This window comes from Lissotriton helveticus, chromosome 9, assembly GCF_964261635.1.
Source record: "Lissotriton helveticus chromosome 9, aLisHel1.1, whole genome shotgun sequence".
Taxonomy (NCBI): Eukaryota; Metazoa; Chordata; class Amphibia; order Caudata; family Salamandridae; genus Lissotriton; species Lissotriton helveticus.
Window position 1 is genome coordinate 89,890,307 of NC_136070.1, and position 23,183 is coordinate 89,913,489.

The following is a 23,183-nucleotide window of genomic DNA, read 5'->3' on the forward strand; positions in this document are numbered from 1 at the left end:
CCTTGTAGTCCTAAATGGCCCACTCATTTGGCTTTCAAACTGTCACAAATTTGCAGGGAAGTGATTAGCCTGTGTTTCCTGTTCTGTGATTGGCTGTGTGATTCTGCGCAACGGGCTTCCAAAATGACTCTTATGGCAAGGTGATCACGCAGAAGGATGTTGAAAGACATCCACAAACATATATGCAGTGCCATTCCTTTGTATGACAAAGTATACAAAGGGGTAATTGTTAAAAAGTATGTATCGCTTAAGTCCACATTGTGATATATTATGAATGCTAGTGATTTTTTTAAATTTCTACTTCAAAAACAGGTTAATTCTTGCAGCTTCAAATTTCAACAAAATAACCCCCTTCAATGTATCCAACAATCGGAGATGATGTTAGCTCTTTCTCTTCCATATTTCATTACGTCACTGATGCAAAACTGGAAAATTAAATTCCAATCACTAGAAAGGTAACATTTGAATTTAGTTTTATGTGGGGGAATTGAATTTCTTAATCGGAATAAAATTTAAAAAATAATAAAAACACACCCGAAAACATAACCAATGTTGTGCAAAAAGCAAGATAGTTGAATCTTTTACTTGTTCTTTAGCACACGTTCATTAAAATATCCTGCTAGACTATGACAAATGGAAAGCTGCACTGATGAATTTGTTATAAACGACAAGTGATTTGGGAACATCTAGCTTAGTTGTGGCCACAGGAACAATAAGTGAATAGTATTTGACAATATGGAGAGATGAGGGTAGAGAAGGGCAGGTGAGGCATTTTAAAAAAGAGGGAACATCTAGCTTAGTTGTGGCCATATGAACAATAATTGAATAGTATTTGACAATATGGAGAGACGAGCGGGTGGAGAAGGGCGGGTGAGAAATTTAAAAAAAGAGGAGGAGCCCTCTGAACAGGATCATTTACGAGCCAAGGGCTGGATCTTTGCTAGATTTCCCATAATTGTATGTGTAATTAAGCAGAATTGGAATCTTATATCTCGTTTGAGGCTATGACTAAAATCCCTCCCAGAGTTGTCTCTCTTGCATTGACATAGGACACCCCTGCAGTCATGTATCCCCCCATTTAAGAGTACTTACTTGCACTATGTCCGTTTTAGAGGCGTATTTCAAGCACAGCAGCGGCCCTAGCTGAAATTTGGAACCCAGAGGACTGAGCATGCGGTCCTCAGAATTTTGTGCCTTCAACATATCAAAACATTAGTGGAATCCCTTGGCAGCAATTACTGAGCCAAGTGCCGCCTGCCAAAACATGTATTAAAAACACAACTGTTGCTGTCATAACAGGGACGCGTTAAAGCTGCTGCAAATATGACTTGTTTAAAGGAACTGTTGAACAAAGCTGACAAAGTGCGTGGCCTTGTGGAAATGCTTGGCTGTGGGTTGACATTCGTTGTGATTGATACGTATTGGGGTGAAGACATAATTTTTTGGAAAACGATTATTACCTCGATTAATGCGTGATAATTTTTGTGCTTCTCCAAAGGTTAGTGTTTTACAGTGATTGCTGCTGGCGGGGACCGGTGCTTTCATCACATTAGTCGCTGAGGACCATCCAAGCTTTAAGCTTCTGACCCATGGTCTGGCAACAGTTCCAGGAAGGAATCTGAGCTGCTCCCCACTTCCCTCTAGTCTGTACTGTCATCCACTCTCTCTCCACCAGCTTGTGCTTGAGAAGGCTTTATGTATTTTTAGCAGCCTGGGTATTTTATTTTTCTCTTCTTTTAAACCTTCTGGGTGTTTCGGCAAGTGTGACGCAATTCAGCACAGACATGATTAAAGTTTTAATTTTTATTGAAAAAGGTCACAAATTTTGAAAATTGACCCAGGGATGGGTCCTAATATTTATAAATTGACCTATAGAAGGGTGCTCACATTATTCCTTTAAGATATCAGCATATTTTAATAAATTGGATAAATATCACATAGTTCAAGTACTACACTCTACTTCAGACTATATTGCAAATTGGCTAAGCAATAAACATTTATAAATATTACACCAGTCATAAAGAAATTGTTATAAACTTGAATTCAGAGAGTTGCCAGGTGCCCTTAATACAAAAGAACTAGACTGCTTTTGTAAACAAGCCATAGTATATTCATTTAGTCAAAGCTTTTCCAATTCCATGTATTTATAAGATATTGTAGTGTGCACAGTAAAGAATAGAATATTAAAAATTTAAGCATCAAAAACAACCAGTAAAGCCCAACAATTGCTAATATTTGGTACCTCTGTACACTAAAACTGAAAAGGCAAAACAATATGAAATAATGAGTAAATAGGCGGCAAGATGTGAAAGCATCAGAAGTCTGATTCCACCAAGACAAAGAGGAAAAATATGCAGAAATAATCTGCCAATATATGAACTTGATGGGGAACTTGAGGCATTTGTCTCTAAGCCTGTAAAGAGGCAGAGAGGGGTTCAATTAACATTCAGCACCAGTAGTACCATCAGCAGAGAAGGCCTGGGTCCAGTTTCTAGAGGCAGCCTACTGGCAACATAACCTAGAGGACTCCTACTTGAAGTGCAGATGGAAGTCACTAACCAGGTTTCCCTCGACGTTTTACCAAACACGGGGTGGTGGTTTTCTGCTCCTGGAGTAATATCCCCAAAAATCCTGGTAGTCAGTTTGCGGCTTTGCCATTTTGGCACTGGGGGGATGCTGTAACGATCCTCCCATCAGTCACCATATTATGAGCAATATACATTTATAAATTAGAAAATTCCTAAAGAGAGTTGCTAAATAGGTTACATATATTTTACTCTTAAATAAAATACTTATTTAAGGCTTTTTAGCTTACCTTTTTCCATTGCAGTCCAGTCTTCCTCACAGAAATGGAGTCATTGTTTGGGTCAGGAGTGGTAAAGCCGCTTAGGCTGTCACTAGCTAGCAGGTGCTGTTTTGCCCCTAGAAATATTAAATATGGCTCAAAAATACTAGCCCCAGCTCTAAGTTTGAAATGTTTTACTTCCTTTGCCAAAGCCTACCAAAGGAAGTTGTGATGCATGGTAGACATTCAAGCAGACCTCTACTCTTTGTCTTCTATTCATTGTCCAATATCTGATACCAGTGTTGAGTTCATGGTAATCGGAGAATGATGTACACTTTAATACGTCACTCACTAACATAGGCATCATCTATCCTTGTTATATACCTTTAAAAGCTGTTTGCTTCACTGAGTGTACCCTAGTTAGCGAACTACCAGGTGTCTCTGTCACCAAGACATCTCATTTCCAGAACTGAGCCTTACTTTAACCAGGGTATTTTGTGAGTTGAGATCTTAGTTCAATTTAAGTCACACACACTCACACACTTTCACTCGCGTTGAACTTTTTATAGGTTTCTAGCTGTACTTGGTGACCAATTGTGAGTGATATATTTATGTGATTGTTGAGCGTGGGATACTTCGGTGAAGTTTGTTATTTTCCTGACTCCGATTGCATTACCCCTCATTTCAAGCGCCTCTGAGCAGTTGAGGAATGTTAGTGTCTCATTCACTGCCTAACTGCCTGTTAATTAACAGATGAATGTGTACTAGGTGTGGTTGTAATTGTAGGGTGCCTGTTTTTTTTTTATTGGGGACTATCATGTTTCAAATTGAAAGCGAGTTAAACAACATGAGTGCTTTCTGGGTAGGTTATTTCCCGAAATCAGCGATCTATTGATTATCTTCTGGTGAATTGATTGTAGTCATTGTGTGCTTGTGATGACAGTTTTTGAAGTTTGGTCTAATTCCTAGAAATTTTGCTAAATGGTCTTTGGCTTTACCCGTACATTTTCTCTGCTATCAGTTTCAATGTAAGTCTCTGATGCAGCACTCTTTTTTGCACATTAATATTCTCATATGTTCCCCTGGCCCCTCTTCTTGCAGGCTCAGTCATGACCTTACCTTGTTTGCTAATCTCATTCTACAAGGCAGCCATCTGCTTTGGTTTATGTCAGCCTCACTGAAAAGCCTGACACACTTTTATTTACTTTTGATCTATATACTACTGCTCTTGTTCAGAAAGTGATGACAGTGTAGAGCAGAGAATGGCGGTGAGCAAGCTGGCGTTCCTTCCTGGTTGTAAGTACCGATCTGTGCCATGATCTGGAAGCTCATGGCTCGCCAGCGTCACTCCCTGATAAATGCTCCCTTTGCAGATGCTTAAGCCCAGGTAAGTACCTATGACTTCTCCATTCCCATCTGGCGTCTTACCTCCGCAGGGTTCCATGATCAGAGAGCAGCTCAGAGATTGCAGACAGGGACCCATCGGGGGCCAGAGAGCCACTGGAGATTGGAGAATGGTTCATCTGACGCACACCGGAGGGAACATGAATGAGGTAAGAACATTTTTATATATTCTCTGTCTGATTAAAATTGCATGGAGCAGCACGTTGTGCATGGTTGGTGTACCTGCCTAGTTATTTCAGGTGAGTGCCTGTGTCTGATTAGTTTAGTAATAGTATGTTCCTAATGAGCATCATGCAGAATGGTTTACCGTAGGATTTTTTCCAATCGAAGGCCTTCATTACAAGTGGGTCGATACATTTCGATATTTGCATTAATTCTGCTGTCACACATGTTGGAATTATGAGTTTTGTGATAAATATCGGCAGGCCAAACCTATCTAAACACGTTAGATAGGCAATAATTATTGTTCCAGTTACATACAAAAACACCTCGGTGTTGGTCTTTCTTGGATGTGGTAATTATCACCTCTGATAGTGACCAATTTGTAATCAGAGCCTATGTGTCTAAAATGCCAAAACAGGTTAGTGCAGTCCTTGACCTGGCCTAAGCAATATGGAAAAGCCGACCCATGGGCCTCAATCGGATTGGAAATAGATCTAGTCACAACAGTGACCACAGACTGTGTTGTGCTAATTTGTTTACTGTTCTGAACAAATACGTATACCTATATGTTGTTAGAAATGTTGCTGCAAACACTATCCTTTTACCTTCAGTGACACCAGAGCTTGATCTCTCTTCCTCTAGTGTTGATTTGCTCTTTGAATCCCATCAGTTCTCGAGCTTCATTCCTGTAATATAGGATTACACCTTCAGTTCTATCAGATGTCAGTCTCCTTTCACCTAGTGCTGGGTTGCACCTTCGGTCCCTTCAAATCTCGATTTCCCTACTCTGCCAGATCGGCATACTTGAATGAAATACTGGAGACTACTAAAACTGGCAGTATTGGAAAGTGCAAGGTGGAAATTAGTCGTGTCGCCAGTATTTAAGAATACATCACCCACTTCTAATTCAGCTATGAACACTTCTGAAAAAAAGTCACTAAGTTCAGGTGCTCTCGCGCCACTGCTATGTGGGCAGGGCCAGACTGGCTTTAGCGGACATCAGGCTTTTTTCCTGGGAAGTTGGAAGGATGAGGGCCGGTTTTGTAGCTGTGGGGCCGGTTTTGTTACTTGTTACAGTCCGGCCCTGTATGTGTGACGAGGGTCCTGGTTCCCTTAGAGAGTCAAGCTACATGCAGTTGAGGGCTCCTTAATCCTTCTTTTCGACAAGGCTCATGAACTTTACAACACGATCAGCGTAGGCTAGATGTGAGACCTCGTGAGCAGAGCCCTAGTTTTTTAAAAAGTGCATTTAAAAGGGCTCACCTTTTATACCGTAACTCTGGGCATAATCTGTGTGCATGGCAGTTTGCTTGTAACTATTACAAAGTTTGCAAGGATTCCAACGTTGTGGTCTGTAGCCCTTTTAGGATGCTCTGATACTAGTTGCAAATTCAGTCTATGCCGCCTACATCAGGATCCACCCCTAAGGCAGTTTGCAACTCTGCATCCTATGTAGGAGCCAGTCTTCCCGCTAAGAAGCTTTCCCAATACGCAAACCCGTTCTTATGCAGCTGAACTCTCCTGTGCTTACCATTGGGCCCTGTTTGGGGTTTATGGCTAGAACTGGGATATATTTTCTTAATTTTTCCAAGCCAGGCCATTGCGTTTGCAGACTCTAGCAGTTGCAGGTTGCCACAGAATATCAAAAATGTGAGGTGCATCGCGCTCTTATACCTGCAATGCATGTGCAGATCCATTTTCACTGAGTGAGAACCTGTGATGCAAATACTTTGCTTTCCCATGTGGCTAATATTCTCGTATATTGCTACAGAATAAGGGATTAATAGTGATGTATGTGTGCCAGAGCCGTGTGTGTGTGTGTATACACACGCACACACACACTTACTGAACAGTGAACGTGGGAGATGCGGGGTGTGCATGCTTGTCTATTGGCATGCACTTCGCGTGGTTGAAGAATTACGACTGTGAAGTGTATATGAACTGCCCTGTACTGAATGCTGACAGTCACGAGCATGCCTGCTGGATGGACAAGCTTCTTCACTGTCGGTGTTAAGAAGAAAAGAACAAGAGAAGGACAGAATGCGCAGGCATGTCCACTTCCTTGCGCTGCATGCTGGTTCGAGTAAGGAGCATCATATAGAAATCATGTAGGTAGAAAGAGCATGCGTGTAACTAGAAATGCACCAGGTGGACACGAGAGAGCGGGGATCTTAATGTCTTTCCCATTGTTCTAAACGGTCCTGATCCACTTTCCTATGAGCTGCCCATCAGGAGCGCCCCATGGGTTTGGATTTACTGAAAGATGCATGAGATTGAAAGGCTTTGAATTGCATTCCCACGGTTGGCTCCCCTGTCACCGCTATTGGGACGTGGTAGCCAGCCTGTCTCTGCCTATGAGCATGGCCATCAATCTAATCTCTAGACATAAACCTCTACCGACTGAAGGCAATGAGCAGTGAACCGGGCCGTAAGTCAATCACAGAGCCCTCTGAGGTTGTTTTTGTTTTCTCCTCTATATATATTCTGCACCAAATTTAGTATTTTCTTGCTATTGCAAATTGAATGAACTTTATCATTTCTTTTTACAGCCCTAAGAGTCGGGTGTCTGTGTTTCTTTGTGTGTTTGGGAGAGGGGCACAACCTGGCTTGGATTCTAATTAAAATATTCACTTAAATGGTTAATGCCACATTACTTTAAGCTTCCTTTTTTGGGACCCAAAACAACGTTCAATCAAATACAGGTCACATATGATTTACTGCCAGTACTAGCACGTTATTTAAGGGTGGGGATACAATGTGCTGCATTGTGCATGCATAATACGAACTACGTTACTTCCTATCCGTTCTCGCGAGGTGCGCCCCATACCGAAGCTGCTATGCTTTAGTGTCTAGAAAAACAGTGATCCTCAAACCAATTATTTGCACGAGTGAAGGTATTCCTAATGTTTCCTTAGTTCGGAGCTAAAGTAAAATTGGCGCTCCTTTTGGACAATATTGTTCCAACACATAGTATTTGCAAAATTACAAACTCATGTATATACGATAAATGTAAAATTTCTACGAAGAAAGAAGAAATTATTGTGCAGAGACTTTTAAGTTTTGTCAGCAATCATGAATTTATTTTCATTTCAAGCTTTTTTGACATTTATCATGAGAAACAGTGGTTGCTCCGAGGGGAACGTGCAGAGAAGTAGTGCTCGAAGGTATGAGTGAGTGGGGAAGTATTCCCAGCGTGAAATCTTAGAAGAGAAAGTAGACCGGTTCAAAGTGAGATTGATCAAGTGTATCAATTTGGGTGTCCTGGCCAAATCATATATTTTACATGGTCTATTTACATTGGTTAGTACAATCACAGATTGTAGTCATCTGTGGCACATGATCATTAGGGGCATTAGCTAGGGAAAAAAAAAATACTTGACATAATCCTTGTGTCGTAAGAGTGCTCCACCAAAACAATGCGCTGGCAACGAGAGTTGAGCAGACAATGAATACAATTCAAAGCCCTGCGCTCCCAGGCCTCTTACCATCCCACTGAGATTTAGTTTGCTGCTTGAGACTGTATGTGCACCTAAGTCCCAGATCTAATGTGATAGCAGGGAGTCCAGATCCCTAAAAATGTCTCAGGGAACCATTTTGGTAGACTAACAGTATGTTACACAATTCATGAGAGCATCACAATTTTGGCTGCTATTCTGCCCACGACTGATGTAGATAATAAGTCGTGACACTTAGAACATGGGGAAATATAGTATGCCCCTCATTACACTAGCCTTAGATGTAGATTAGCATATGGTGATCAATTGTGGCATATCCCCAGTAAATACCATTAGTCAGAGTAAAACAAACAAGTTTCGTCAACTTAGCATGTGGTATGCTTTTTCCAGGTCAGTTGACATGATCTTCGTATCATGGTTTACCCATTGTGTTTCCACAAGCATGTTGAGGAGGAAATTTGAGATTTAGTGAGGTGTTGTCCTTGTAAATAAACGCATTCTGGTCGGGTTGAACCATAATAGATAGATAGTATGGGGTTGATGCTTCATGTCCGCCTGTTAATTAGAATTTTGTAATATGAGTATAACATAGACAGAGGCCTTGTCCTTGGGCCACAACAAGCTTCTGGTAAGGAGAATATTAATGGCTCCTTGGTCATTTCCATATCCCATGTCCAGTGCAACAGAACACATTGTTGCCAATGGCAGCACCAATCCAAAAGCAATATAAAATTTGTAGGGCAAACCTCAGACCTGTGTTTTTCCCAGTGGTCCTGTCCATCTGCACTTCTTTTAATTCCACTTCCATCACTGGGAATTTCAGAGCCTCTTGACAGTCCTGAGGCATTTGTCACAGACTAACTCTATCTAGACTGTCATCAGTCTCAGTTATAGATACTATGCCATGGTCTTGATACAAATTGGCATAGTATTGTAGGAACGTTCTATTGATGCCATGTTGTGTGTTTACAATGCCCCCTGCCTATTTCTAACTGGTTACAGGTTCATTCCTGACCTTGAGATGAATTATTAACATGAGCAATCAGCCAGCATTATCTCCCTCTATGTGAGTTATTTTCATATATTCAATGTAGTTAAAGCACCACAATGATTTACATAGCATTGCATAGTTTTCCCTTTGATTAAAGTTTTTGGTTGTGACATACACCAATCCTTATTGTAAGTCATGTAGAGTTTTGTTCATGGTGATCAATTCATGGCCATTACTTTCTAACACTGATCACTACATTAAAGGCCTTAGGAGTAGTACCTTTGTTTTCACACACGTAATACAGCTCCGGTATCTCCCCAAGAGTCCTTACATGCTGCATCCTTCACAATAGCTCTTAGCAGACTCCAAGTTGGTATGGTCATACTTAGCTTGCCTCGTGTCATGGCTAGTAGTAGTGGATTGGGGTTAGATAACATTTTGCCAAGATATGCCAAACATGAAAGAGGGTTGAAATGAAGCTTTTCACAGTATACGTTTGAGTCTGACATGCAAGTCATGTACTGGGAAATAAAAAGACTACTCCCTTGACACACAGTGTAGTTGCTTGCATGAGGCTATAAGCCCTAAATGTGTCATCCAAGAAGCCGATCCAAGGGCTGTTTTTTCTCCCAAAGTGCCAGACAGTGGAAGACATGAGTGGTCTAAGTCTGTTTCTAGAACACAGTTCTAATCCCCACCCAGAATCAGAGGAAGATAAGGCTATTGGGCCAAGTATTCAGCTAAGGCAAAGTACATTTTCTGCTGATTGGTTTTTGGACAGAGTGTATATGTTGACCAGTGGTACATTGGCTCCAACCACCTTCCCCCTAGCCATGGAAAACCTCCCATTCTTTATCCATTCGAACTTTAGTGCTAGTAAAGGGGACCCAGTGTCGTACCCAGATCAAGGCACTCATGGTGTAAGACAAGTATCCAGTTGAGAAGTGTTAACCCTTCCAGCTATGGTGTAATTCTCATTTTCCTGTCTTCTGCAGTAAAACTATTTGGTCTCCCTTATGCTTACAAGAATAATACTTGGAGACAGATCTGATGTTCCAGACGGGAAACGGCCACTACAACGAGGCCGTTTCAACGAAAACCATAACCACGCATGCATTACAACGCATGCGTGGTTACAACGACAGCTTTTACCACGCATACTTTTACTACGATGTACGTAGTAAAGGCATGTGTGGTAAAGGGTAAAAATTAAAAAGGGGGGTGTGGGGGGGCTTGCCCCCCCAATAATAAACCACTAACCTTTAGAGGAGATGTGCAGGAAATCGGCGGCGCAGGTGAAGGAAACGGCCGTTTTTTTTTCTATTTATGACGTCACCACGGAAAAAACGTGGAGAAGGAAAAGCGTGAAAATAGTATTTCGTTGTAACGCATGCGTGGTAAAGGCATGCGTTACAACGGAGTTCGTTGTAAGATCATACAACCGTTCCAGACATAACATATGAGGAACGTATATGTATTCACTTCGGCCATCTTGAACTCTTCAAGATTGAAAGATGCCTCAGCCACCAACATTCACTCAGGGGCCACCACCCCCACATACTGGTCTTGCCTTTAAGGGCTCCCACTGATTCTAACCCCTCCACGTGATCCAGATATGTTGACATTCCATGGCCCACACTAAACTAAACTTAGCTCAGTCCCCTAAGTCAAAGAAGCTAGCTCTGTCAAACATGTATAAACTATGTATCTTCCCTTCAAAATTGACAGTAAAAATCTAGGGGTGAGATAACCTCTTTGAGTGTCCTGCATCCCGTCAGCCTCACCCTAGCTTCCCCAATCAATCTTATGTTTCCATGGGCCACCTGAGGTTGAAGTTAACCAGTCAGGTGAGCATCATGATGGTGCAGTGTAGTTATAGATGGTACCCTATTCTTGGGGTTATGTTATTAAGCTAAGAGTCCTCATGTGGGGAGAGATCACTGTGGTCCAGAGCTAGGAGTCGTATAGGCACAGCCCGGTGACAGCCCATTGTGGAGTGTGCTCACTGCCTCCATACCCATTGCACTGTCTACTGTAGTCCGATTCCCCAAAGGTCATTTTGCATTTCACCATCTATATTTCTTGTGTCTCCAGTGCTTTGGAGTTTGGGGGTTATTTGAGTGTTCTGTCTTTGCCAGTTTCATACATCCAACCTCTGCCCTTTCTCTTTACATTCAGAGAAGAAGGACAGTTTGTCACCAACAATCATTTGCAATTATGCTCGGAAAAACAGCATGTAGCATACTCCCCCTTCATGAAAGATCTTCCTCACCTTCATAAAAGGAGACCTTTACTGTTGCATTTCTGCTGTACAATCCAGGATTGAAACTATGCTGTTCTCCAGCTTTAGTTGTCCCACTGCGCAAGCCTTCCACAGAGTTACATCTCGATCCATTAACTGAAGTAGGCATACAGCCGGTCTAGGGGGTCAACCTGTTGAGGATGGTGCACTTGACCCTTTGGGCTCTATCCATCATGCAATACCTGCAGACTTTCTAAGGCACTACTTTCATTGCCAGCGATCCCCTCTGTCATTTACCATGTCACTCCTGTCCGTTCTTGCTAGGAGACCCATCTCCCAGATATTGTTGTATCTGGAGCAATCTTTTGATTCCTCTGCTATTTATTCTAGGATTAATTAACTTTAACAGTAACTTTAAATGCACACTCCTGGTGAGCCACAAATACTGCTATGGGCATAAGCATGGTCATAACCACTGCAAAAGTTGTTACTGGTAGCCTTCTAAAGGACTGTATGAGACAACAATTTGACCAAACACAATGTCTTCGTTCCTGCACATACCGTACGGGACTCGATTCCAAAAACAGGCTACGCAAAAATGTTCAAACTAGTCCCACTCTTTCACTGAGTTCCAATACCTGCTTCTGCAGAGCATCTGTGCAGAGCCTATCTCTGTCAGTGGGCCCACCATCTTTTGACTCAATCTGAAAATCTCTGGTCGTCTCTTGGTAGTCCCATATTGATCATGACTGTATCAGTTCTGATCATCAATGATTTTCTGGTAACAGTGGATGCCTAAAGTTTTTTCTCCAGCTTGTCTAACTATGCATGTCTTTGTAATCTGCTCTCACCCTTTTGGATTATTTCATTTATGTCTCTTGGAGGTCCTGTTAACTAAAACTGCAACCCTATGATGTTTGTTTGTTCTTTGGTAGCCTTCGGGATGCCCATTATAACTCCTGTGCCTCGTGCTCCACTTCTCTTGCAATATCAACTCACTTTGAGTTCTCAGGGCAGGCTTTGTAGTCTGTGCCCACTAAAGTCATGATGCACGAGATACATCTTTGCACAATGTCCCACCTCGCAGGAGTGTGCAACAGAGACAATGCAGTCCTATGTCAGAGGTAATGCCCTGGCCCTTAATTCCCTTCACGTATGACGTGGCCTTCCAGTGTCCCTTGTGTTTGCTCAGATTCCAACCGCACTCCTTCTCAGGCAATAGTATCAGTTCAGCTGTACGTTGTCCTGAGTTGTATCAGGGACTCCTCCTCTATCCACAGGCACACCACAATTATTTGTCTTAGATTTTGACATAATGAAACACAGGTTTTTCTTGGGCATCGGGCCACTCTCTCAGCTACCAAATGAGAGCCACCTCATCACTTTTAATCCGGTGCTGCTTCATAATTGCAACTCTGGCTGCTGGCGTTCTGCCTGCCAAATAAAGTCGCCCACAACAGTGATCATCACCCAGAGATTTCAATGGATAGCTGATGGTCAGGCTGTAGACATGGGCTGATAAAGGGGAAGATTATGTCTCCCCTTAACTTTTCCAGTCTGTTGGAGCCGGCTTTGCTTACCGCCTGGTAACCTCTTCATCTCGGTCTTCCCTTGTTAGCAGCAGGACCAGTATCTCAACCTGCACTGCCCAACATGCAGGTCAGATCCTACTCTGGTTGCTATCTGCCACAACGACCACCTGCTAAACTTTAGCAGTCGCCGCCACAGGTCCCTCACTATGGTTCTGTTCTCTCTCAGCTACCAGACCACTGCAAAGCTCTTGGCTCAGCCCGTCTCTCGGAGGGCTGCACCCGCCATCTTGTGCCTCATTAAAATACTTTAGATTACACAGCTGTCACTGCCTCAGATCTATGCATTAGTACTGCAATCCCAGGGGATTCACCTGTACCTGCTCCCCGGTTACTGCTGAATTGCAATTTTAGGCACAGGATGAAAGAGGAATTAAGGGAGGCCACCAGGGAGCTTGGGAGATCACGTCCTACTCTATGGGCCACTGACCACACTTCCATGATATTTACGGTCTGATATCTGCAAATGATAGCTAACACCAAATGTTTTACACTTAGTAATGTATGCATCTCAACTTGAAGGGTGTGTGTAAAGTGCAGTGGCACCCTAAGGAATTAAACCGCATTATTTCTAAAATTGTAGATACAGTAATAGAGTCAGGGTCACTACCCAGTCACATATGGGGAGGCTGCCGAATTGAGCAACGTTGTATGGATGTGCTCTGCATTTTTCTTAAGGGAGGCGGCTGTAGAATAACAAGTGCAAGCATAGCAGCGACCTGCTTTAGATCACCTTGAACTTTTAGGTTATGGATGGTGAACCCCTAGTCCAGCAGCAACCACAATTCTTGTCAGGGTAAAACAAAAAGCAAACCCCCAAATTAACCTGTGCTTAACCCTCTGGTAGCTTGGCACAAAAGCAGTCAGGCTTAATTTAGAGGCATTGTGTAAAGTATTTATGTAGCACTTCAAAGAGAAATAAAGTAAAAACACAACACCAGAAAAATCTCACATCAACCTAGAAAAATAGAGTACAATTTAATACATTTTTTAGACTGAAACAACAAAAATCCAATTCGTAGAATTGGAGATATGCAATTTGAAAAGTTTAAGTGAAAACAGTGCTAAAAAGTACAAAGCGCCAACTGCGGGTATCTGGTTGCGAACAAACCGGAACAAAGTCACAAGTTTAGGATGACCGTGATAGAGCTCGGCCCGAATACAGGGACCAAGTTAGGCCTGCTGATAAAAGTACCTTAAATACTGGTGTGCGGTCTGCACAGCAGCACTTTGCATGTTTGGCGTCAGTTCTGAGGAGCTGCAAGGTCCTGTGTCAGTTTGTAGCATGATGCATCAGTTCTGGTGAAGCTATGAGGCAGGGCTTAATGTTGCGTCACGTTGGTTCCGATGGGCTGGCAACTGAGCAGTGAGGCTTTGCGTCTCTCGGTGTCGATTTCGTTGATGCTGGCAGCTGTGCTGCGAGGCACTGTATGACTCTGCATCAGTTACGATGAAGCTTATAGCTGTGCTGCGAAGCCTTGTGCCGCTTCGGGCCGGATTTGGTAAAGACCAAACCTGGGGAGGCAAGGCACCTCTATCCCCAAATTCAAGGATCCAGGACTGGTTGTGCACCACTTAGTGGAATTAGGATTCACAGCAGGCAGAGTCCAGGTGCAGGGTTCAAGAGAGTTGGAGCCTTTTCTGCCTTTGTGGCTCTGATCAGGAGGCCAGCCAACTATCCCTTGGAGTCACTCGGGTGGTCCTGGGTACAAGAGGCCTGTCCAGTCCTTCTCATTCAGCAGCAAAGTACCAGTCCTCCTTGCAGCAGTATAGCACATCAGTCCTTCTGTATCTTCACAGCTCCACATGTGTACTGTAGAGTTGAGTCTGAGGGTCCACGATTTATACCTGGTGCCCACTTTGAAGTAGGAGAAAGTTCTGGAGGTTTCCAGTCCCAGTGGTGTTTGGAATTTTCTGTCTCCCTGCCCTGGTTCTGGGGGCCCCATACACTGGTGTCAAGCCCTTTGTGAGTGTGCCGGGCTGGGCTTTGAAGAAAAGTAAATCTTCATTCTCAGGGAATACTTATTAATATAACAAAGAACTTGGCACAGAAGCTGAAAATATGAAAATACATCTTTATTAAATATGTCTTTATAATATTTAATAAGTGAGGCCACGTCACACAGAAGCCGTAGCAACTGAATGAGGCAGTCAGAGGAATACAAAGGACAGAGGCCTTTTATATGTTTTAGGGTTACATGACTCAGCACAAAAGAAAGGGGCAGTCCAAGCTTTTGCAAGCATGCAAAAAATCCAACATTCCTTCTTTACAGTTTGACCACTCACATGTTTCCACGACAAAAGCAGGATCATGATGACAAGCCCATTTTTCAGTTTGTCCAGCCCAAAATCAATCATTGGTTAAACTTAACATTTTTCATCAGACAGGTCGATCGGGCCCATAATAAAAACGGGCACATCCCCATCGTAAATAGGCCATAAAGAAGGAACAGAAACAGATGAGATGCAAGATAGAAAGGTGTGTGCGTGTATCATAAACTCAGCAATGTCCTGCTCTTTGATCTCTATCTCGATCAGCTAAAGGGCAAGAACTGGTTTGGCAAGGTCAGCTTCAGGCAGCAGGGTCAGTTCATTTCAGGTCAAACAGGAGTCAGCTAAAGTCATCGGCCTATGTGAGGGCAACCACAAAATGGCTGCCATGCACAAAATGGAACCCAAGGGTTCAGAACGAAATCTTCAAATACACAGTGAATCCATCGGTGTAACATGACAAAAACACTCATACTTGCTGAGCTCACTGTTTACGGTTCGCTGTTACCAAAATCGTAACAGAACCACGACCTTTATGGCCCAGGTTCAGAATTCACGGAACCTCAGACCCTCCTTTTGCCCTTACATAGACAATAACCTAAACTCACGTCAATCTGAATCCAGGTCTATATTCATCAGATCATCAAGATGTTGCTGGAGCATAATCCTATTACTTAGCAACTCTCTTCGGGACAGGTCTCCTTACACACGTAGTAGCACAAAGGCTGCATATGGCTGGACAAAATAGGGAATACCTCTATCTGTAGTATGTGGCATAGACCACACACCCAACAATTAGTGATGTTCACTACTAACTGGTGTTGATGCAAAAGCTGTACAAAGGAATTATTAATAAACTCTGCTCTCCTAACCAGTTCATGTTCAGGTATAGTATGGAAAGAATGCAAAGAAGTAGTAGTAGGAAAAGACATAGGTTGGGATGTGGGTACAGATGTGAATTGGGTAGCAAAAAAAAAACAATCCCACCCATAGAAGGCAATGTCATGTTTAAAAACACTAAAAAAACACATTGTTAAGAACATATAGACAGAAAGTAGTGACCACTATTACAAACGAAATCATAATTTTTCACAACCCTAAGCAAAAAGTAAATCCTAAAATCATCTAGTAACATTTTTAGGGCTCCTATGCATTTCGGTAATTTATCATATGTTCAGGTGAAACAGTGGTGATCCTTATTAATGCTCTCATATGAAAAGGGATACTCTTCCACAGAGAATGGACTTTATTCTGCTTTTACTAAACAGAATACTAAAACAATGCCAGCGAAACAGCAAAAATTAGTCTCCTAACACCTATTATATGCAATCGCACGGAAACCACTTGTGAAACCAACTATGCCCAGAGTCCGTTCAAAAAGCCTCTCTGGCAGGCTTCTATTGTCCATCAAATCTTCTTTTGTTGTTTTCTTCCGCATGGGCCTCTTCATTCAAGCCTTTCATGTAAATGGTGCTTCTCAGTATCCGTTGGAGTGCCCTCCTGGCAAACACTCAATGCTCACTTAAAAGTCTCAATGTCTCAATGCAGTGCACCAGTATCTCTCCTCTGCGGCAGACACTACAGATAGCATGATCTTCATTGATCATGGGCACAAATCATCTCGTGCAGACCCGGGACCATTCTCAGACTCCAACACTCATCATTCAGTGTCAGAGGACGCTCAGGCTGCTCTTTCATGGGCACCAGAATGGAGTGCCTTTTGCCAGTCTTGGATCCTCCGGTGCACTGCACTTCCGTTGAAGCAAAGGAAAAAGGGGGTGCGTGGCCAAAACTCAGGCCAAGGGGCTCAAGGGACTGCGCTCTGTCAGAGGTTAACCAGCACATGACAGGCGCTCTTTTGCACTGAAATTCTGGTTCTGTGGCAAAACCAGCTCCTCCTTCTTTTCTGATGTTGAACGCCTTCTGATGAAGCAAGTGCGATGCTTTAAACAGTTTATTGTATAACAAGGGGACTGCAAACAGGTGGCCTGCGATCTTCAAAGGAGTGGCCACACGCCATGGGACAAATCTGCGTTGAAATACACTGTCATTCTCAAAGGCAATACAAAAACAAAGGCAGTAGGCAAAACAGTGCCTCTAGGCTCTTCACTTGGGTTTCCGTGTGAGAGCATATCCTTCACCATCTAAGGGTAGATAGCGACATGGGAATTCTATCTGAATGGATGTCCTCACACAGTGGCATCGTCTAATGGGGCAAACACATTTTATCTCAATGATTACATATAGGTGTTCCTAAATTCCTCATCTAGAACATCTCAAAAGAAAAATCGCATATTGCAGATTATCAGGGAAAACAGTCTGGTTATGCAAAAGGGAACCTGAACAATACACTAATAATAATAAAAGCTGACTGGTGAAAGGAATACGGAAAAGAGAAATGGGACTAGGACACAGCTAAAATCCCCAATAACTAGGCACGTTGCGCTTGGGTGATAGTCGGGCATGTGACACAATACCAAGAGTATGGGTGAAACACAAAAAAAATCACAATAGTTTACAAATTTAACTCTACCGCTGGCCGCTACACCATATACGGTAATCTCAGCTAATGTTCCAGTTTCTTCTTCAGGGAAAAATGAAACCTGGTTTCCTTTATGGTACAAAGCCATATACTACTTAGGAAGCAGAATAAAACTGACTAATGTAATATAGAAATTAGGTCACCATGTACAAGAGTCACACAGAGGCCTTTTATATGTTTTAGGGTTACATGACTCAGCACAAAAGAAAGGGGCAGTCCAAGCTTTTGCAAGCATGCAAAAAATCCAACATTCCTTCTTTACAGTTTGACCACTCACATGTTTCCATGACAAAAGCAGGATCATGATGACAAGCCCATTTTTCAGTTTGTCCAGCCCAAAATCAATCATTGGTTAAACTTAACATTTTTCATCAGACAGGTCGATTGTTCTTTGACATTTTTGCTTTGTCACTTTCATTTGCACTATATGCAGTAGCATTATTTTTGAGAACAGAGGCCCTGAAGAAAGCCTGGGTCCCCTTTTCCCATTAGGCTGAAACATGTTGGCCCCCTTGCAGATATTTGGTTAAACTGCTATGATATTGCGCTGTTCTTGTTTTTAACAGGAAGAGACCTTCCCTATTAAAATTTCCTCTCTAGGTTCTCTATCCTATTTTAATTCACCACTCTTTATTATTTTTTGCACTGCACTTGATCCCATCAGATCAATACGATATGGTCTAACAGTGATTGCGGGTCAGAACCCTTATCCACCACAGGGTACGATCCTTGTCTCAATGATCCAGAGACACACGACCCTAAGGACGACCAAATGATATTATTGATCATCACAAGTCTTTTGATGGGAATCCTATAAAAGGTTTTGTTGATCTACAATCACTGATGGCCCCCCGTTTTAGGTTTTTTGTGTCTTGTCAGAACTATTTAGTCTTGATTCCAACCAGATGTACTATGTTAGACGTCAGGTTAAGTAATTAGGAATTTCCATGATACTTTACGACAGAGACCCCTAGGTTTTCCTGTGGTTCCTTTACCTATTTTTGTGCCCATAGCCACTGCTTAGCATGCACTTGATTTTGCCATCCAGTTGTATGGAATCTCTTCTAGTTGAGTTGAGTTGTACTCCACCTTGGGATACTGCTCTGCCCAGCTCATCATCAGGGTTGTGGAGGCAAAGTGCGACACACTTGGATAAGAACGGCTTGGGACTAGGTGCACGAGCCATTGCAAAGATAACTTTATCCTTTCATTCCTCTATGCTCCACAATGCGAGGACTTTTACTGATTCCCTTTGTGTTGAATAAAAAAATGTTCAACAGAAAACAGATTGCAGTGGTGCTTATTACAGTTTAGGTTTCCATTTTATACTCTTGATTTCTTGGGGCTTAACTTGAGGGTTTTAAGCAGGGATCTCTGAGAAGTGGATGTACAAAGAAGGGAGCTTCTTGCAACAAAAGCATGGCTAGTATTTTCTTATCCCTGCTGTCACTATTTATATTAAATCTAATGTGCTCAATTACATGGCAGTCGGAGCTCTCCAGGAACAAAATGGCTTTTTATATTTAAGATTAAAGACAGTACATATTCACAGCATGATTTTAAGACTAGATGAATGGTTCTGCCAGTTCTAAGAATTATTATTCTATTTTTTATCTGTGCCACAACAAGAAGCTGATTATTTTTTTCAGTTTTACAGTACATTTCTGTGGCATTAGCGTGCACTTGTATTTTCTAAATATAAGGCAATTTGTTAATCAGAATCTGTAGGACCGTACCATGTACACTTGTGTGTCAGTACATCACGGCTGTAATGGTGCAACAGTCTTATAAGATAACTTTTCAAAGGGGGTTTGGCTGGAGCATGCACCCAGCAAGATGTTTCCTCGCTGAGCTCTAGCTTGGAACCCGTTGCCAGACCTTCTGCAGGTGGTGAGGGGCTATATTTGTACCCATGGCACACCACACTGGGCTGGTGAGGCAGCGGATGGGTGGGTTGCTGCCACGAGAGCCCAGCGAGAAGCAGAGCAATTGACTTGGGAGAACATCCGATGAAGCTAGAGCCGCTGTCCAAGATGGCGCCTCCTTGCACTAGTTCAGTGCTGACTTAACTCAACCACGCCAATCAAAGTTATAGAGTTTGGGCCTTGGAGCTTTGCTTAGATGATCTGTAGAGCATCTGTTGGTAAGAGAGATCTGGGCACACAGAGACCCAAGACTAGCTTGTGCATCCGATTTAGCTGCATTTGCCCATCGTCTGCTCATTCACCGAAGCTGGGACTCCCCCACTTGGAAAAATCACTTTGAGTGGAGCTCAAAGAGAAAATCGCCCTTGGTGAACACCAGGCCATCACTTCAAAAGGGTCTTAAGGTCGGGAAAGGGCCAAATAGATCCCTAGCGAAGGGAAGAGGAGAGAAGGCAAAAATGAGAAATTCTGGACTACTACTACAAGTTTGGGACTAGATCAAGTTTTAATTTCAGAGTGTGTTTTTATTGTTTTACCTAGTTATTTTAATGTTCAGGTGCAGTGAAGAGAAAAATGGCAGTGTATACTAGGGTGAGAGAAATAAACCCCCAACATGCACACAGCAACCCTCAGGACACCTGTGAGGAGCCTGTCAAATAACAGATCTTACACAAATTCCACGAAACACTATTTAGACCTGATAATCCCTCATGGTGTACCTACAGATTATTTCCTTCAACTCCCAGGGCTTGAAACCTCCAGTCAAAAGGTGAGCAGTGCTAAAATGGCTCCATGCTAAAAGGTTTGACATCACATTATTACAATAAACTTACCACCTCTCCTAGGACAGGATGCACAAAGGCTCAAGCCCTACTGGTTACCAAGCCAGTTTCATTCCCATTCCATAGCTGGAACAACGGAAGTAGCAATCCTTTTGATAAGAGGCTTACATTTCAAATTAGAGACCGTCATATGAGACCAGTTAGGTAGAATGATGGGAATAAGGGGGCTACTACAAAATGTTGAAATCAATCAATCAGGGCTATGTAAAGCACACTACTCACCCGTGAGAGTCTCAAGGCGCTGGGGGATGTGGGGGGGGGGAGCAGCTCCGGATCATTTAAAGAGCCTTCCTGAACTTGTGCAGGGTCAGGGAGCGCCTGATATTCACCGGGAGTTTGTCCCAGGGTTTGGCTGCGATGTAGGAGAAAGCCCTCCCTCCTGCTCTGTTTCTGCGGATGCGGGGGAACATCCCAGGGCAAGGTCGGCGGAGCGGAGGTTACTTTTGTGTACATGGAGGGATACTCTCTCGTTGAGGTATTTGGGTCCGATGTTGTTGAGGGATTTGTAGGCGTGGGTGAGGAGTTTGAAGGTGACCCTCTTCTCAACGGAGAGCCAGTGGAGGTCTCGTAGGTGACTGGTCATGTGTTTGTGACGCGGTATCCCGAGGATGAGTCTGGCTGCGGCGTTCTGGATGGTTTGGAGTTTGTGTAGAAGTGTTCTGTTGATTCCGGCGTATAGGGCGTTGCCGTAGTCCAGTCTGCTGGTTATGAGCGCATGGGTGACGGTCCTTCTGCAGTGGGGGGGATCCATTTGAAGGTCTTGCGGAGGACTCGCAGGCAGTTGAATCTGGTGGAGGCGACGGCGTTGATCTGTCAGTTCATGGAGAGAGAGGATGATGCCAAGGTTTTGTGCGTGGTCTGTGGGGGTGGGTGGATTCCCGAGGGTGGAGGGCCACCAGGTGTTGTCCCAGGTGGAGGTGCAGGGTCCGAGGATGAGGACTTTGGTCTTCTCTGAGTTGAACTTCAAACAGCTGTTCTTCATCCAGGCTACCACATTATTCATTTCCTCCTGGAAACCGTGTCTGGAGTCTTCGGGATGTTGTCTGACGATGGCGGCGACGGTGGCCATTTAGATGTTGAAGAGAGTGGGACTGAGCAATGATCCTTGGGGTACTCCGCAGTTGATATCGGTGGGTTCGAAGAGAAAGGGAGGGAGTCGGATCCTCTGAGTTTGGCCTGAGAGAAAGGATTGGATCCAGTCGAGGGCGGCTCCTTGTATCCCTGCTTCGTGAAGTCTGGCTGCGAGCGTGCGATGTGAAATGGTGTCGAAGGCTGCGGAGAGGTCTAGAACGATGAGGGCCGCAGGGTGTTCTTGGTCGAGTAGCATGCGGATGTCGTTGGTGGCGGCGAGGAGGGCGATCTCGGTGCTGTGGTTGCTGCGGAATCCAGACTGGGAGGCGTCCAGGATGGAGTTCTCTTCGATGAATGCGATCAGTTGAGCATTTACAAGCCGCTCTGTGACTTTGGCCGCGAAGGGGAGGAGAGAAATGGGCGGGTAGTTTTTCAGGTCTGTTGGGTCGGCCGTAAGTTTTTTGAGGAGGGGTTTGACCCCTTCCCGCTTCCAGTCGCCTGGGAAGATGCCGGATAAGAAGGAGTCGCTGATGGTCCGTCCTAGTTCGGGGGAGATGGCGGCGGCAGCCTTGTGGAATATGTGCAGAGGGCAGGGGTCCCTAGGGGCTCCTGAGTGGGCTTTCTTCAAGGTCACTGTGATATGTTCGACAGCGGCGGGGTTCCAGGTCACAAGCTTTTCTGTATAAGGTTCTAATGATGCCAAGAACAAGTTCTTCTCATTCATATTCCTCAAGACAGCAGCATTCACATGGAGTTGTTTAATAGTAGGAGGATTTCAAAGGCGGTGCTTGATGAAACCATAGTCTGAGCAGCCATCAGGCAGGGAACCCACCATACACTAGAAGCATTGGTAAGAAAAGTAGAAGAGTTGGTCTTGGGGTATGGCAACAAAAGCATGCAGGCGAAGGGAATTGCACATCCTCTTTTCGGGTCCTCAAAACTTAATCTAGATTGTTTTATTCTTACTAAATGGACAAACCTTCAACTTAACCGTACACTTCTTGATAGATGTAGGTGTTCAATCATATCATTCTCTGGCAAGGTTATCCTTTGGATTCATGACACCTTAACCGAGAACATGAAGCCTCAATTAACTTACATTTAGATACATAACTTTAAGGAACATTCTAGCAGATGCCATACACCACTACTTAAGACTTAAAAGAAAACATACGCCACTACTTAAAAGAAAACTAAACAGATGAAACATCCTCCAGAACTGTGTGTGATGTGACTGAAACTGCCTTTAGAGGGGACTTAATTTCACATACCTCAGCTTTCTAGAAACTAGCCAGGGACAAAAACAAGAGCTACAATCCCACATTTCCACGTTGGAAGGGCAGTATAAAACATATTGTCAACCAACAATGTATTGCACTTTATGTAAAGAAGGTGAAGATTTAGAAACTTTACAAATAGGTGAAAAAGCTATATGAATACTGCACAGACCATATGTGCCATGAGACGGGGGAAACCAGATTGTATCATAGACTGCAGATTGCAGCTAATTCAACCATTAATTCATATACAAAAAAGCAAGGATAATGGGGAAATGAGTTAACTGCAGCTTAAGATATATTTTTAGCTTTTTTCGATTGTACCCCATCTTGTACTATATGTAGACACAAATGTACAAGATCTTTATTTATCAAACTATAATTCCCCCCAGAAATACCTCCAGAAACACTCTAGAAGCCACTCATACAGCCAATTGAAGTTAATCCAAGAGATACCACTATACAAAGCTCTAGGCACAATGGTTCTCTAAAGCAGTCGCAAAAAGCTTTCCAATATATTTTAGCTGACCCACTAAAAAAGACTTCATTCATATGGGAGAGGTTGGGAGGATTACAGATTTAAAGATGAATTCAACAATCACAGTCCTAATAAAACCCATCAAAGAC

General features: G+C 43.3%; 1 protein-coding gene across 11 annotated transcripts in view; it reads left to right on the forward strand.

Annotated features, from left to right (window-relative positions):
• The window catches only part of GPHN (gephyrin), a 1,934,090-nt gene that overhangs the window by 1,325,393 nt on the left and 585,514 nt on the right, over positions 1 to 23,183 (forward strand). For all 11 annotated transcript variants that reach the window (XM_078659537.1, XM_078659532.1, XM_078659529.1 and 8 more), the window contains one exon: positions 4,222 to 4,338. In XM_078659537.1, coding sequence (XP_078515663.1) covers positions 4,222 to 4,338 — 117 coding nt within the window. The remainder of the gene's footprint in view (positions 1 to 4,221; positions 4,339 to 23,183) is intronic.